At 44.4% G+C, this 16366-nt stretch overlaps 1 protein-coding gene across 2 annotated transcripts in view; it reads right to left on the minus strand.

Moving 5' to 3' along the window:
* LOC142303370 (GDNF family receptor alpha-4-like) overlaps nucleotides 1-16366 on the minus strand; it is a 117524-nt gene that overhangs the window by 28566 nt on the left and 72592 nt on the right. For both annotated transcript variants that reach the window (XM_075344671.1, XM_075344670.1), the window contains exon 2: nucleotides 14049-14321. In XM_075344671.1, coding sequence (XP_075200786.1) covers nucleotides 14049-14321 — 273 coding nt within the window. The remainder of the gene's footprint in view (nucleotides 1-14048; nucleotides 14322-16366) is intronic.

A 16366-nucleotide genomic window follows, 5' to 3' on the forward strand; every position in this document is an offset into this window, starting at 1 on the left:
AAAAATATACCCTTTCCTTGGGAGCAGTTTTAGGTTCATTCACCCTGAACCAGGGGCTGGTTGGAAAATTTTGGTCTGGGGACAAGCACAAAGCAGTGGCCCATGATTAGTGTCCTATACTTATCAGCTCTATAGTTTTTGGCTTTAATTCACTAAAGAGGTTATCCAAAATAAAATTCTCTTTTACTCCTAAATCGCCATGTATCTCATGTTATAATCTAATCTTTTGTTTAATATACTTTAAATATATATTCCCTTTCCTTCCCTAAATACTCTACCTAACTGTTTTATTTTTTATTTCTACTACTTTCCCTTTGATGACGCTTCATTTGAAAATCCTCAGTGCATGATGGGATACTCAAGCGTCATCATGGGGCAGAGGCTACAGTGATGGCCACAGTTATTCTCCCTCTCTGAAAGAAGCATCATCAGTGTCCTCCGTTTCAGTGGCTGTTCTAGTCACTGTCCTACTGAGCATTCGCCAGTTGTCAATTCTGATGGATGCTCGGTAGAATCTTGTCACTGTGCACTATTCTTCTCAGTGTGCAATGACCATGCGCTCTCTTGCTGGCTCTGATCAGAAATAACATCACTTGCGGGAGAGGCGCTGGTCTCTGCTCATTCATTCTTAAAATGTGTAATGAGAAGGCGTTCTATTGGCAACTTGTCACTTCAAATCAGAGCCAGTAAGAGAGCGCACTGTCATTGTGCACTGAGAAGAATAGTGCACAGTGACAAGATTCTATTGAGCATCTGTTGGAATGACAACTGGCGTTCACTCAGGAGAGCAGGGCTAACACATTCCCTGAAAAGGAGGTCACTGATGATGATGCTTCTTTCAGGGAGGGGGCAGAGGCTGCGGCCATGACCGCAGCCTCTGCCCCCTGATGACGACTCATTTTAGTATCCTGGTGTGCACTCAGGTTCTCAAACAAAGCGAGAGAGGAAGTAGTATAAAAAAAAATAAAGCAGGTAGAGCAGTGAGGGAAGGAAAGGATATTTTTAATGAGAGTATATTAGAAAAATTATAAGATTATGACATTATACAGCTAAAGATTTAGGAGTAAAATAAAATTTAGCTTCAGACTTGTTCGCTGCACCACATCAAAGTGCATTTTCCCTTAAAGAGGTTGCGTTGGGATGTGCATGCTGGACTCCACTCTATTCAGATGAGGCTCTTTAGAACCCTGGTAATGGTGAAATTCAAACCAGAAGAGGAAATGAGGAGACCAGTGGGTTACGGTCCCAGTGAACAGCAGGAATCCTGTAGGTGAGATCAAGGGAGCTTTTTAGATCGAACTTTTTGGGATTAGTCTGGAGATTTCTGCAGCCAGACACTAGTGATGGTATATTGATCATGGGTCTCAGTATCTGTACCTGTGGGTCGTTGAAAAACTATTCCCACTATTAATACAGAGCTTGACACTGCAAGAAAAATGTGATGAAGACCTGAATACAGTACCTGCTGTGCCATACACACAATGCTCTCCACAAGTATGCCATATAGAAAAGCCCTCAACACCAGTGTCACACACTCTGCACTCACAAATCGTGAGGGGCTATCCAACTTATCCTTAGGATAGAGCATTATCACATCTATGGGGATCTATTTATTAGCCATATTAGCCAACTATGCTGTTCCTGCATGTATTACTGCATTGTACTACTGATGTGAATAGAACAATATTATTTTTTGCCCCGAAAGATGGGCTATGGGGATGTCATTTTTTTTCCTTGAACAACAATCCACATTTATTCTTGCACAAAAAAATAAACATTTATTCAAATATAATCATATCATATTCTGGGTCACAAACGTGTGTAACATATGTGAGTGTGTCTCTCTATATATATATATATATATATATATATACACACCGTAATACACACACACTACTCATGTACTCTAGTAGCCTTTTCAGGCGAACTTTGTCGTGAGGGTCTATCTTCCTTGTGGAGTTTGTGACAGTTCTGGGTTCTGACCTCCACATCAACTTGTGAGACTCTTTATATTGCTCAAGCCAGCACATGTCCAGGCCCATTTGAGGTTTGCTTATGACCATCTGGATGATCCAGAGGAAGGATGGGAGAAAGTCATTTGGTCAGATGACGCCAAAATATAATTTTCTGGTATCAGTTTCACTTGCCATGTTTGGAGAAAGAAGATGGATGAGAACAACCCCAAGAACATCGTCCCAACCGTGAAGCATGGAGGCAGAAACATTATACTTTGGGGGTCCTTATCTGCAAAAGGTACAGGATGACTGCACCGTATTGACGAGTAGATGGATGGGATCATGTATCACGAGATTTTAGCCAACAACCTCCCCTTTAAGAGCAAGAACGGTCGTGCCTGGGTCTTACAGCATGACAAATGACCCAAAACACACTGCCAGGACAACTAAGGAGTGGCTTCATAAGAAGCATTTCAAGGTCCTGGAGTCGCCTAGTCAGTTTCCAGGCTTGAATCCAATAGAAAATTTTTGAAGGGAGCTGAAACTCCATGTTTCCCAGTGTCAGCGCCGAAACCTGAAAGATCTTGAGAAGATCTGTAAGTGGGCCAAAATCCCTGCTGCAGTGTATGCAAACTTGGTCAAGAACTACAGGAAACGTCTGACATCTGTAATTGCAAAGAAAGGTTTCTGTACCAAATATGAAGTTCTGTTTTTTTATTGTATCAAATACTTATTTCATGACATTAAATGCAAATTCATTATTTAATTATTTAACAATCACACAATGTGATTTTCTGATTTTTTTTATATTCTTTCTGTCACAGTTGAGGTGTACCTATGATACGATTACAGACCTCTCCATTTTTTGTAGGTGGAAAAACTTGCAAAATCAGCATTGTGTCAAATTCTTATTTTCTACCCTTCACATACTATACATACCAGCCTGTCTCCTCTTCAAGTCTAGACTCCTGCAGTTAATAGACCTTTGGTGACATCTTGATCACATGATCATGATAACACCAAAGGTCCTTAAGCAGTCTTAACCTTGGGATAGAAACACTAGGAAAATGGGGGCCATGTGCAATTCCCCAGTTTGCTCTCCCTTCCCAATAATGTCAGTCCTGCATACCAGCCTGTCTCCTCTTCAAGCCTAGATTACTGCAGTTAATGGACCTTTGGTGACATCTTGATCACATGACCGTGATGTCACCAAAGGTCTTTAAGCAGTCTTAACTTTGGGACAGAAACACTAGGAGAATTGTGGCCATGTGCAATTCTCCAGTTTGCTCTCCCTTCCCCCTAATGTCAGTCCTGCATACCATCCTGTCTCCTGTTCATTTCCTTAAGGGTACTTTCACACTTGCGTTCAGCGGAGTCCGTCACTATGGAGAATAGCGCAGTCCGTTAACGCACTGCACAATTCTCCAAAGACTTGTATGGACAACGCACTGCAACGCAAGTGTCAGCGTTGCATCCGCTGGACGACGCAGCGTCGTTATTTTGGTGCTGCGTCGGGCAGAAGAAACGCAGCATGTAACGTTTTTTTGAGCAGCGCAATCTGTAGGATTTCACTGCGCATGCTCTTTTTTTTTTTTTCTTTTTTAAATCACAAACTTTATTTTGTCTCTCGGTGGCCAAACGTTCAGCTGAGTGCCCAGCCGCCGGCATGTGAGAGTGCTCAGCTGAGCGACCGGCCGCCAGCATGTGAGAGCGCTCAGCTGATTGACCGGCCGCCAGCATGTGAGAGCGCTCAGCTGAGCGCCTGGCCGCCGGCATGTGAGAGCGCTCAGCTGAGCGCCCGGCCGCCGGCATGTGAGAGCGCTCAGCTGAGCGCCCGGCCGCCGGCATGTGAGAGCGCTCAGGTGAGCGCCCGGCAGCCGGCATGTGACAGCTCTCAGCTGAGCGACCGGCCGCCAGCATGTGAGAGCGCTCAGCTGAGCGCCTGGCCGCCGGCATGTGAGAGCGCTCAGCTGAGCGCCCGGCCGCCGGCATGTGAGAGCGCTCAGGTGAGCGCCCGGCCGCCGGCATGTGAGAGCGCTCAGTTGAGCGCCCGGCCGCCGACTATTGAGAGCGATCAGCTGATCGTTCACAATAGTCTGCTGCCGGTAAAACTGTAAAGAAGAAAATAAATAAATAAAAATAAAAAAAAAAGCTTTCCGTTGTTTTGTATGATCCGTAGCATCCGTTCTGCCACTATATGCAACGCATCCGTGACACAACGCAATGCTACGGAAGCCATCCAACGCAAGTGTGAAAGTAGCTTTAGACTCCTGCAGTTAAGAGACCTTTGTTATATCATGGTGACATGACTGTGAAGTCACCAAAATTCCTAAAGCAGTCTTAACCTGGGAATATAGATAAAAAGAACCTGCAGACAAAAAAGCGCAATAGGGTCTTACCCTGACAGACAGGGTGATAAAGGAGATGATCCTACTCACCAAAGATGGTTGTGAAAGGCACAACTCCTGTAACAGCATAAATCCGGATCAAAGGCAGCAGTACCCCAAGTGGCTGATAACAGAGAGAAATTGTAGAAAGGGGCTTTGTAAACCGCGCCAAAGATCACTGATGAAATCTTGGATTAATGTAAACTTTTTATTCTTGCACAGGTCTACGCGTTTCAGGAGACTCTGCTCCCTTCCTCAGGACCAAACAGGCATAAGTTACATCAAATCATGAGATTTGATGAGATTTGATGTAACTTATGCCTGTTTGGTCCTGATGATGGGAGCAGAGTCTCCTGAAACGCGTAGACCTGTGCAAGAATAAAAAGTTTACATTAATCCAAGATTTCATCAGTAACCTTTGGCGCGGTTTACAAAGCCCCTTTCTACAATTTCTCTCTGTTATTAACCTGGGAATAGAAATTCTGGAGGCCACAAAGACAGTGGAGGCCCTGAGAAATAGCCTTGTTTGACTCCCCCTAATGCTGGCCCTGACAGTAACTAGTTCTTATATTTAAAGTAGCGCTTATATTTCAAGCATACTCCAAAAATCCAGTAAAATTATGATAGTGCTATTTTCGGGGTAGGTCTAATTTTCGGGAAAATACATTACTACTATACATTGCAAAATAATGCAGCCAAATCATAACCATATATTATCCCAATATAAAGTCTGAATATAAGCACTATCTTGTTACTGAGTAAAATCTACTGCACCAAGAAGAAGTTCACACCGCAAATCTCAAAAAATCTGCATTGTGTAAACGTGGCCTAAAGTAGCAATGTCCCCCTTCATGCTCCTGCCAACACACAATATACAGTAAATGTCCATCTCTGTCTCCCACATATAATGGTAATGCTTATGACCCCGTTAATGGCCTTACATACTATTGTAAAACGTCCCACACTAGTGTCACAATACAGGGGTTATATCCACAGTGAGGTTACAGTAAAGGGATCATATACACAGTGAGGTCACAGTACGGGGGTCAGAATCACAGTAATGTCATAGTACATGGGTCATATACACAGTAATGTTACAGTACAGGCAGGGTTCATATACACAGTGATGTGACAGTACAGAGATCATATACACAGTGATGTCACAGTGAAGGGATAATACAAATAGGGATGTAACAGTACAGGGGTAATACACAATGATATACACAGGGGTCATAAACAAAGTTATGGGGTCATATATGTATACCTTCATGTCAGTACAAGGGTCATATGAACAGTGATGTCACAATACAGGGGTCATATACACAGTTATGTCAAAGGACAGGGGCCATATACAAAATTATATTACAGTACATGGATCTTACACATCCAGTAGTGTCACAGTACACTGGTAGTACCGTATACACAGTGATGTCACAGTACAGAGGTCATACACACAGTGATATCACAGTACAGAGGTAATACACCCAGTAATGTCACATGGGGTGGTTCTGTGTTGTTACAGGCATACATTTGAACATTATAATACTCCTCTTCTCCTGTGCTGTGAGAAAATATCATGTTAATGGTTCCTGGCTTCTGCCTCTATGCTGCTCTACCTGGGTATGTTGTTCAGATCTCATTCTCTGCTTTTTCTTTCTGTTTGCTCTTCTCTTTTCTCCTTCCTCTCTGATAATTCTGTTCGCTCTTTTCCTTCTCTGCTCCTTCTTCTTCCTGTTTGCTCTGCTCTCTGCTCTTTCTTCCTGTTTGCTCTGATCTCTGCTCTTTTTTCCTGTTTGCTCTGCTCTCTGCTCCATGCACTATTTTCCTTTTGCTCATGTTTTCTTTCAGCTGTAGGTGAATGAAAATCAACTCAAATCTATGCATGATTTATGATAAATGTTAGGTTTTCCACAATTGCAGTATTGCCACTCTGACTACTTTCTCTTGCAGTTCACTTGATGCTGGACAAGACAGTTTTGCCTATGGCAAACAAGGACAATTCTTTCCACAGAGAAGAGACCAGAAACTATGTACATTAGGCTGGCACAGCAGCAGATAATCTTCATATCATATATACTGGAATCGCTACTGTCTTGGCTGCTGTCGTAGTTCTACTGCTTTAACCGGCATGGGAGCAGACGCTCTAGAATACGCAGGTTTGAATTCCATCGTATTGCAGCATTGTAAATCAGGCTGTGCTTAGGCAGATCATTCTGTTTTTATAAAGTTCAGTAGGCATGCTTTGCACTAAACATAAGATTAAAAATGCCCAAACAACTTCTTGTAGCAGGTATACTTCTTTAAAAAATGTTACACAATTAAATTCAGTGTGTGCAATGTAGTGTGCATGAGTTATATTGCCCTAATGTAGTGAAGTGTAGAAAAGAATTCCCACCCCCAAGATGTTCTCATGAAGGACTCATCACCAACAACACCATGATGAAAGCTGTTTTGTGCACTCTTCACCAACAGCAGCTATGACATCATCTGCTTCGCAGCTGACGACAGATAAAGCAGATCTACCCCGTCCCCGAAAATCTTTTGGCTGAAAATTGGCTCCACTCTTTATCAGCGACACCAATACCATTTTGATATCACATTCTCATCACTTGAACTGATTCCCCAGTCTTGTCCACCACACTACATCATCATCTATGACTCAGCTGACAGTTGTCTCAGTATAGGAAACATGCTGAGATCCTCGATCCCCTGCCCACACCCACACACATACACACACACTCCCCATTGCTGGCTTCCCATCTCTACAATGGCTAATAAAGCCAGGGCTCCTACAACAATGGCTGCTGGTCACCAACTGATCTAGGTATTTGAACTGTGTCCTATATCTCCTACAGTCCTATGTCATTGTAATTTGAGTACAAAGACCTCATGCAATAAATCATCTGGAAGAAGTTGTCATTGTTGTGACAAATCTTCCTTATCTCCAGAGGGCTGAAACTTAAGATCCCCATAAATATTACACTAATGTTGACTGAACCCGCCAATATTGCTGGGTTTGAATGACAGCCTAATATGTATAGGGCCACCGGCCAACTGATGGTTGGGACGGATGTTGATCTTCAATATTTGATTTCAAACTGCCAATCGCATTATTCCCACTGAGATAAGCAGCAGACTACTATGACAGTTGGTGGCTTTCTAATAGAGAACAGAGGAGCACTCGGCCATGAAAAAGCTCATGTGTGGGAAAGATGGCTGACATGGCTATTGGCGAAAGCATCATGTATGACCAGCTTTAGTGGACTAATGTCACAAGTGTCTCCCGTCATTAGGAGAGTTGTGATAGGTTTGGGACCGAAGTCTCACATTGCCTTGTGAGACTCTGGATTTTAAATGTGTTTTGATTTCTGTTGCAGCAGCATGGGTTAATGTCATTTTCCTTGCTAGCAGCTCATGGTTAGTGTACCTCAGGTACAGCTGGTTTGTGATCACTCCCATGTCCATTAAATAGTGACATGATCTCATCACCTGATGCCGGTCATAGAATTAATTCTGTTTCTGACCACCTTGGAGGGAGGAAATTCTCTCAGAGAGGCTGGTGATCCACTTCTGGAGCTTTTGTGGTTCTACTCTTTGGAGCCATGTCGTCTGCAGACTTCGTGTCTGGCAGCAGCTGTGAAGTTAGTTGGTATACCCTTTTGTCTATGTCCCCCTGTTTGTTCTCCTTTCCCAGCGTGTCATTAAGGTAGTGGTGATGTTTAGCGTACTCACCAGCCGTGTCACTATAAAGGTTGAGTGGAGGGACAGAAAGGGACTAGGCACGTGATGGAAACAAGGCGAAAGACTCGTATGGGGACATTAGGGGAGCTAAGGGACCATACATGGTTTAATGTGAGGAGATGTCTCATCCCCTGTCACCTACCAACATACCATCAGGGTCCTCCTCCGCCATATGATCCCTGTTGAAACCCATGTATTTCGCTGTGCACCGGACAGTTGTTGGTCCGTACGTATCTGTCACGCCGTGTTTTGGACAATCGCCAGTCCGAGCATGTCAACTAAGGGGCAGAACAGATAACGGTGTGAATGATGGAAAGGCGAGTCTGCAATGTAAAAAATTGCTTGTTTTGGAGGTAAAGGAGGAGGCCTGAGTATAAAACTGACTGAAACTGATAGTGTAGCTGTAGGAGTTAACATCATCCTTCTATGATTCAGGAATGATGTGCTATATAGTCCATATTGTCATCCACTTACTCCCTGCTAATACTCTTGAAGGGTATATCTGGGAATAAAAAAAATGTACCTAAGCACTAACAGGAAGGTAGTTGCCACCTACCTGCCTATTGTGCTCTGCACCATTCGCCGCCACAACAGAGAGGGAACAGACTGCTACTCTTGGTGATTCAATGGCTTCATCAACAGAGCAGAGGCGTCTTTTTCGCTTTGCTGTCGATGAGGTGGGACAACCGATGTCTCATGTTCTGACTCTGCTATAAAACATTATAATGAAACCCTGCAGAGTGCCCTTGATGAAGCTGCACTTGCTTCACACAGAGTAACTCGGCACTGATGGCAGCAGCCCTGGCACACATTGCAAATATGTTTTCTCCAGCGGTGCTCCAGGTGCGTCTGGTCCATGCAGCTGGTTTTGAATCCCCTCTTATATTGATGGCTGGACCATATATGACAAGCTTTTCTCCCCCATTCACCTTTTGTGCCTCCCCTATTTCCTCAAAGACTGAAAGCTTACAAGCAGGGCCCTCACTCCTCCTGGTATCTGTGGAATTGTGGTATTCTGTAATGTCTGATATTGGCTGTACATGTCCCCTCTGAATGGTAAAGCATTGCGGAATATGTTGGTGCTATTTAAATAAAAATTATTATTGTTAATAACAATTAGCTCCCCGCTGCCTAAGGCCTAAAACACACTTCCGCATAAAAAACGTCTGTGTGACACGGTCCGTTTTTCGGGTCCGTGTTCCGTTTTTTTGGGCGTTTCTCCGGTACGTATGGCATCTGTGTGATGCCGTATGTGTCGCGGGCGGGGAGGAGGGTGTCAGCACACCGCGCTCACCCCTTCTGCTCGGGTCCGGCAGCTGCTCAGTGGTGGCTCGAGCTGTGGGCCGGATCCCGGGGTTTTCTCGAGCGACACTCCTCGCCCGTGAGTGAAAGGGGATTGTTGGTTGGGTGGGGGGATTGTTATAGTTCGTGACACCACCCACGGCTGTGGTGATTGCACCACCGCTGCTCTGGACGGGGATCCCGGGGATGGTGATGGGGAGCAGCCAGGTGTTGTGTTGCCCCTCCGTGGGTAGGGGTTGGTGATCCCGGGGCCCGGTGATGGTTGTGAGGTGCGGGGCCTGGTGGGCGCAGGGACGTGGGGGCAGCGCTGTGCCTTGCGGCACTGTGGTACTCACTCAGCCTGAGACACGGACACAGTTTGTACGGTAAACCAAACGGCTGGTAGGACAGACCCACAGACGGCTGCACCTGCACTCCCGGTAGGTGACGGTGATGTCCCTCTTCCTTGCACCTATGTTTGACTGATGGTAGCGGTGGATTCCCTCCGGTTACCCGCTCCCCGACTGCAATCTGGGCCGGAGGAGCTCTACACTTTGCCCGCAGGCGCTGGCCCTGAGAAACTGGTGCCCTGGCGGTGGCGGTGTCTCTCTGCTCCAGGTTGGGCTGTTGCCTTCAATCGGGACTTGGTTGTTGGGGGATCTACGTCCCCTTCACTGACGGATTCGGCAAATTTGGCGACTCCTAGACTCCTAGCCTTGCCGGGGTCCGAGAGGCCCCTGCCCTGGTGCTGACTGTCCTTCGGAACACTGCTCCAGACCACCGGGCACACAGCCAACGGGGTCCTTCCAGGAACTTCCAAACGGTCCCCCTCCAGACAGTCACCGCCGTCGCTGACCTTGCTGTTCTGGCCCTACACAAAGCTGGGCTCTCAGGCTTTGCACACTCTCTGCTCTGTCACCACTTCTTGCTCTCTTCCTTTTCCACTTTTCTTTCCTTCACTTTCCACTTGCTGTTTACTTTAGCCCTGCCTGGGCTACTCCTCCACTCCTTCCACTTCCTCCTCCCTGACTGATCTGCCTGGTACTTCCCGCCTCCAGAGCTGTGATCTCCTTGGTGGGCGGAGCCAACCGCCTGGCCCACCCCCTGGTGTGAATCATCAGCCTCTGGAGGAAGGCAACAAGGATTTCTGGTTAGCTGTGATGTGCCTACCTGGAGTGTGGGGTGTGGTGGTGTTGTGACCTGTGTCCCCTGGCTTGCCCAGGGCGACACATATGCGAGCCGTGTGTACGTGTAAAATGTCCGTGTTTGTGTGTAAAATGCCCGTGTATGTGTACGTGGAATGTCCGTGTGGAATGTCCGTTTGTGTGTTGCACAATGTCGTTGATACATGTCGGCTGACAGCAGACAGAGTTGCGCGATGAGAATGAACTTCACCCGACTTCATTGTCATGCCGCGGCTCTGTCTGTGTGCCGCGTACTGATTAGCGGTCACCTGTGAAGGATTCACCAGTGACCGCTAATCCCCCGAGTGACTGAAGTGAGCAGCCCTCTCTCATACTTACCGCTCCCCGATCACCAGCACGGCGAGGAACAGCTGTGCAGAGAATATGCGGCAACAATTACTTTGAATATGCCGGCCGCTCATTAATCAATCTCGTATTCCCTGCTTTCCCCGCCCACAGACGCCTGTGATTGGTTGCAGTCAGACACGCCCCCCACGCTGAGTGACAGATGTCTCACTGCACCCAATCACAGCAGCCGGTGGGCGTGTCTATACTGTGCAGTAAAAAAAATAAATAAATAATTAAAAAAAACGGCGTGCGGTCCCCCCCAATTTTAATACCAGCCAGATAAAGCCATACGGCTGAAGGCTGGTATTCTCAGGATGGGGAGCCCCACGTTATGGGGAGCCCCCCAGCCTAAAAATATCAGTCAGCAGCCGCCCAGAATTGCCGCATACATTATATGCGACAGTTCTGGGACTGTACCCGGCTCTTCCCAATTTGCCCTGGTGCATTGGCATTCGGGGTAATAAGGAGTTTTTGGCAGCCCATAGCTGCCCATAAGTCCTAGATTAATCATGTCAGGCGTCTCCCCGAGATACCTTCCATGATTAATCTGTAAATTACAGTAAATAAACACACACACCCGAACAATCCTTTACTAGAAAAAAAAAAAAAAAACAAATTGCCTTGTTCACCAATTTTATAAGCCCGAAAAAGCCCTCCATGGCCGGCGTAATCCAGGATGGTCCAGCGTCGCTTCCAGCTCTGCTGCATGAAGGTGACCAGAGCTGCAGAAGACACTGCCGCTCCTGTCAGCTCCACACAGCTAATGAAGGGAATAGCGCGATCAGCTGTATTCAGCATTGGCCGCGAGTAACCTCAGTGACAGCTCAGCTGACCTGCCTCAAAGTCTATAGACAGTGAGCTGTTAATCACAAAAGCTGACCTCTAGCTGACCTAATCTGTAAGTGATAATCTTCTGAAACTAAACCAAACGTTGCAGGTAAGCAACTGACAGAGTGTGATAAGAAACACATTGCTGAAATCTTTGTGTTAACTCCTGCAGCATGCTGTCCTCAGGTTACATAGGAAAAACCTGTTTTCAGATTCCCTTTAAATACCTGCTTAGAGTATGGACAGCCCATACATTTTATTGTATTCTATTTCCTTTTAGTGGCACTGTAGGGTAATTGTATATTTGTTAACAAATTCCTTACTGATCTTCTGATTTTGGTGGTTTCTGCTGAGTGACACTTTGATTTCTATATTATTAAAGTCACTCATCGATTTAAAAAGGCAGTATTATTCTTGGTAACATAATTTGGTGACAAAATAAAATTCTGAATTGATACAAAGCTTTTATTATTTGTGTTAATTTTGGAAATATTTCTTTTCCATAACACCATTTATTTTAAAAATAAAAATTAGAAACCCTGCAATTTTCACGCTGGTCATGGAGGCTTTTTTTTAAATTCCTACTTACATTTCAGTAAATCCATGTACATTAGTAACAATAGACTGACTCAGGCCCTATTTTCTGGTATTAACCCCTTAACGACCGCGGGCCGTAAAATTACGTCCTAAATGACATAATCTTACTGCCCGCGGTCCTCCGGCGGCAGCATGCTGCGATCGGCACACATCTCAGCTGATTTTCACAGCTGAGATGTGTGCCTGCTAGGCACGAGCAGAATCGTTATCTGCTCGTGCCGATTAACCCCTTATAATGGCGCTGTCAATACATGACAGCGCCATTATAAGCGCAATCGCGGTAAAGTTTTACTTACCGCCGAAACCGGAAGTCACGTGACGCGATCACGTGACTCCCGATAGTTGTCATGGTAGTACAGGGTCATGTGATGACTCCTGTACTACACATGAATTGGTTTCACTTTCGCTGTGCCCGGGGCACAGCAAAAGAGAAAGACAGCGTATCTGCTGTTTACAGCCTTCCAGCTGTGATCAGCAGATACTGCAGAGCGATCGGAATGCTGATCGCAATAGCCCCCTAGGGGGACTAGTAAAATAAAAAAAAAAAGTAAAAAAATAAGTTTTAAAAAATTAAAAAAAAACAAAAAAACCTAAAAGTTCAAATCACCCCCCATTCGCCCCATTGAAAATTAAAGGGTTAAAAAAATAAAAAATATACACACATTTGGTATCGCCGCGTTCAGAAACGCCCGATCTATCAAAATATAAAATCAATTAATCTGATCAGTAAACGGCGTAGCGGCAAAAAAATTCCAAACGCCAAAACGACGTTTTTTTGTCGCCACAACTTTTGCGCAAAATGCAATAAGAGGCGATCAAAACGTAGCATCTGCGCAAAAATGGTACTGGTAAAAACGTCAGCTCGAGACGCAAAAAATAAGCCGTCATTGAGCCTAAGATCCCGAAAAATGAGAACGCTACGGGTCACGGAATATGGCGTAAAACGTGCGCCACTTTTTTCGGACAAACTTCCGTTTTTTTTTTAACCCCTTATATAAAAGTAAACCTATACATGTTTGGTGTCTACGAACTCGCACTGACCTGAGGCATCACACCCACACATCAGTTTTACCATATAGTGAACACAGTGAATAAAATATCTCAAAAACTATAGTGCTATCGCACTTTTTTTGCAATTTTTCAGCATTTGGAATTTTTTTGCCATTTTCTAGTACACAATATGGTAAAACTGATGGTTTCATTTAAAAGTACAGCTCGTTCCGCAAAAAATGAGCCCTCACATGACCATATTGACTGAAAAATAAAAAAGTTACGTCTCTCAGAAAAAGAATGGCGAAAAAAAAAAACGGAAAGCGAAAAATCGGCCGGTCGTGAAAGGGTTAAAGTATCGGAAAAGAGGTGGGAGGCAGGGTCAGCTGTGAAATCATCGCCTATTGTAAATGGTGGATCCTGTATTATCAGCTGTGCATAGAGGTGTTACATGTCATTGTAATCATGACTCTGCTGATAAAGAGGCTGCTGTAAACACTTCCTGAAAGGACAAGAAGAATGAATCTAAAAACGATCCAGTGTCCAGTATGAAAACGGCAAGATTACTAATTTCATTTTTAATACCTATCGTGATATGGGAAAAAGCATTGCAAAAATGTGCCATTTTCTGATGACATCTTCACGCTTAGTATGAAAATGATCACAACGGCTGTGATCTATATGTTACTGCATGCTAAGTTATTTTTATAAAATGGAAAGTTGTGCAAAGTGCTTACCAGGCATATAGGCATAATGCACAGTCCAATAAATGTTCAAACAAAGCTCCTCCTTCTTCATACGATGATGACATTTGCAATGGATGATAGGAGTCTGAGAAATTCGCTGAGATGCTTCTTGACATTCCGGTGCATTTAGAAGGTACACTCCATCAGTTCTAGAGCAATTTTTTAACACAAGGTAGGTGTTATTGCACAGAGTGTCATTCTTACAAAGTACCTCTGCTGATATACAGTCATTCTGTTCCAGAGGATTAAAGGACAAAGAGAAAGCTGAAATAAAAAAAGAAAAATCATGCATCAGATCATAATAGGTACATTCTGGCTACCTTCACTAATACACAGCTTAAGTTGAATTTCATTTTCTGAGATAATGACTTTTGGGTTTTCATTGGCTGTAAGCCATAATCATCAACACATGAAATACCGGTAGATCCCTCTATGTGTAATGACTCTATATAATATATGTTTCCCTTTTTGTATTGAATTACTGAAATAAATTCACTTTTAATGATATTCTAATTTATGACATACACTTGTATATAGTGACTTGTTTTTCCGAGATGTTAAAATCACAAATTTAATTCTGCTACTCGCAACATATAATAGTGAATATGGGTGCTCAAAAATCCATGAGTTGAATTTTTCCCTACTGTTGGTTCAAAGCCGAGGCAACAATGATTACAATTTAAAAAAAAACAAACAAGAAAGCCAGCACTAAATGTGCACTGCACTAAAAATTCCAAACTGTACTTATTAAAATTTGAGATTTTTGGCAAAAAATTTCAATTTCTTGAGCTACCACGTCATGGCAAATCTCATTGGGGCAGTCCTAAGGCCACTTTACACACAGCGATATCGCTAGCAATATCGCTAGCGAGCGTACCCGCCCCCGTCGGTTGTGCGCTACGGGCAAATCGCTGCCCGTGGCGCACAACATCACTTACAACCGTCACACATACTTACCTGCCTAGCGACGTCGCTGTGGCCGGCGAACCGCCTCCTTTCTAAGGGGGCAGTTCGTGCGGCGTCACACCGGCGTCACTAAGCGGCCGCCCAATAGAAGCGGGGGGGCGGAGATGAGCGGGTCGAATATCCCGTCCACCTCCTTCCTTCCTCATTGCGGGCGGCCGCAGGTACGGTGATGTTCCTCGTTCCTGCGGTGTCACACGAAGCGATGTGTGCTGCCGCAGGAACGACGAACAACCTGCGTCCTGCAACAGCAATGAAAATCGGGAAAGGAACGACGCGTCAACGATCAACGATTAGGTAAGTAATTTTGATCGTTAACAGTCGTTCGTGCGTTTCACACGCAACAACGTCGCTAACGAGGCCGGATGTGAGTCACGAATTCCGTGACCCCAACGACATCTTGTTAGCGATGTCGTTGCGTGTAAAGCAGCCTCTACTCTAAAATATTTTTATATAAAATGTGCCATATGGCCTCACATATGCAAAGTAGAACTGTTCTTAGCAGCACTTACTTGATGTTTTTCAATCCTGTACCCATGACTGAATCATGGCTGTGGGAGAGATTGAAAAACATCAAGTACCGTAAGTGCTGCTAAGAACAGTTCTACTTTGCATATGTGAGGCTGTATGGCACATTTTATATAAAAATATTTTAGAGTAGGACTGCCCAAATGAGATTTGCCATGACAAGTCGGGGTAGTTCAAGAAATTGCAATTATTTGCCAAAAATCTCAAATTTTAATAAGTGCAGTTTGGAATTTTTAGTGCAGTGCACATTTAGTGCTGGCTATCTTATTTTTTTTTCATTGATTACAAATTGTGCTAATGTATTACTGCAGCATTGTGATTTTATGTTGTGTAAATGTAAGTTGCTGAGTTGTCCCAGCCTAGCTGTGTCACATGGATATTGAAGGGTTTTTTTAAATGTCACAATGTGGTTTAATAATGTACACCTACACTGTGTGCAGAATTATTAGGCATATGAGTATTTTGATCACAAGATACTTTTTATACATGTTGTCCTACTCCAAGCTGTATAGGTTTGGGAGCTAACTACCAATTAAGTAAATCAGGAGATGTGCATCTTTGTAATGAGGAGGGGTGTGCTGTAATGACATCAACTCCCTATATAAGGTGTGCTTAATTATTAGGCAACTTCCTTTCCTTTGGCAAAATGGGTCTGAAGAGAGATTTGACGGGTTCTGAAAAGTACAAAATTGTGAGATGTCTTGCAGAGGGATGCAGCAGTCTTGAAATTGCCAAACTTTTGAAGCGTGATCACCGAACAATCAAGTGTTTCATGGCAAATAGCCAACAGGGTCGCAAGAAGCGTGTTGGGCAAAAAA

This window comes from Anomaloglossus baeobatrachus, chromosome 4 (assembly GCF_048569485.1).
Source record: "Anomaloglossus baeobatrachus isolate aAnoBae1 chromosome 4, aAnoBae1.hap1, whole genome shotgun sequence".
Lineage (NCBI taxonomy): Eukaryota > Metazoa > Chordata > Amphibia > Anura > Aromobatidae > Anomaloglossus > Anomaloglossus baeobatrachus.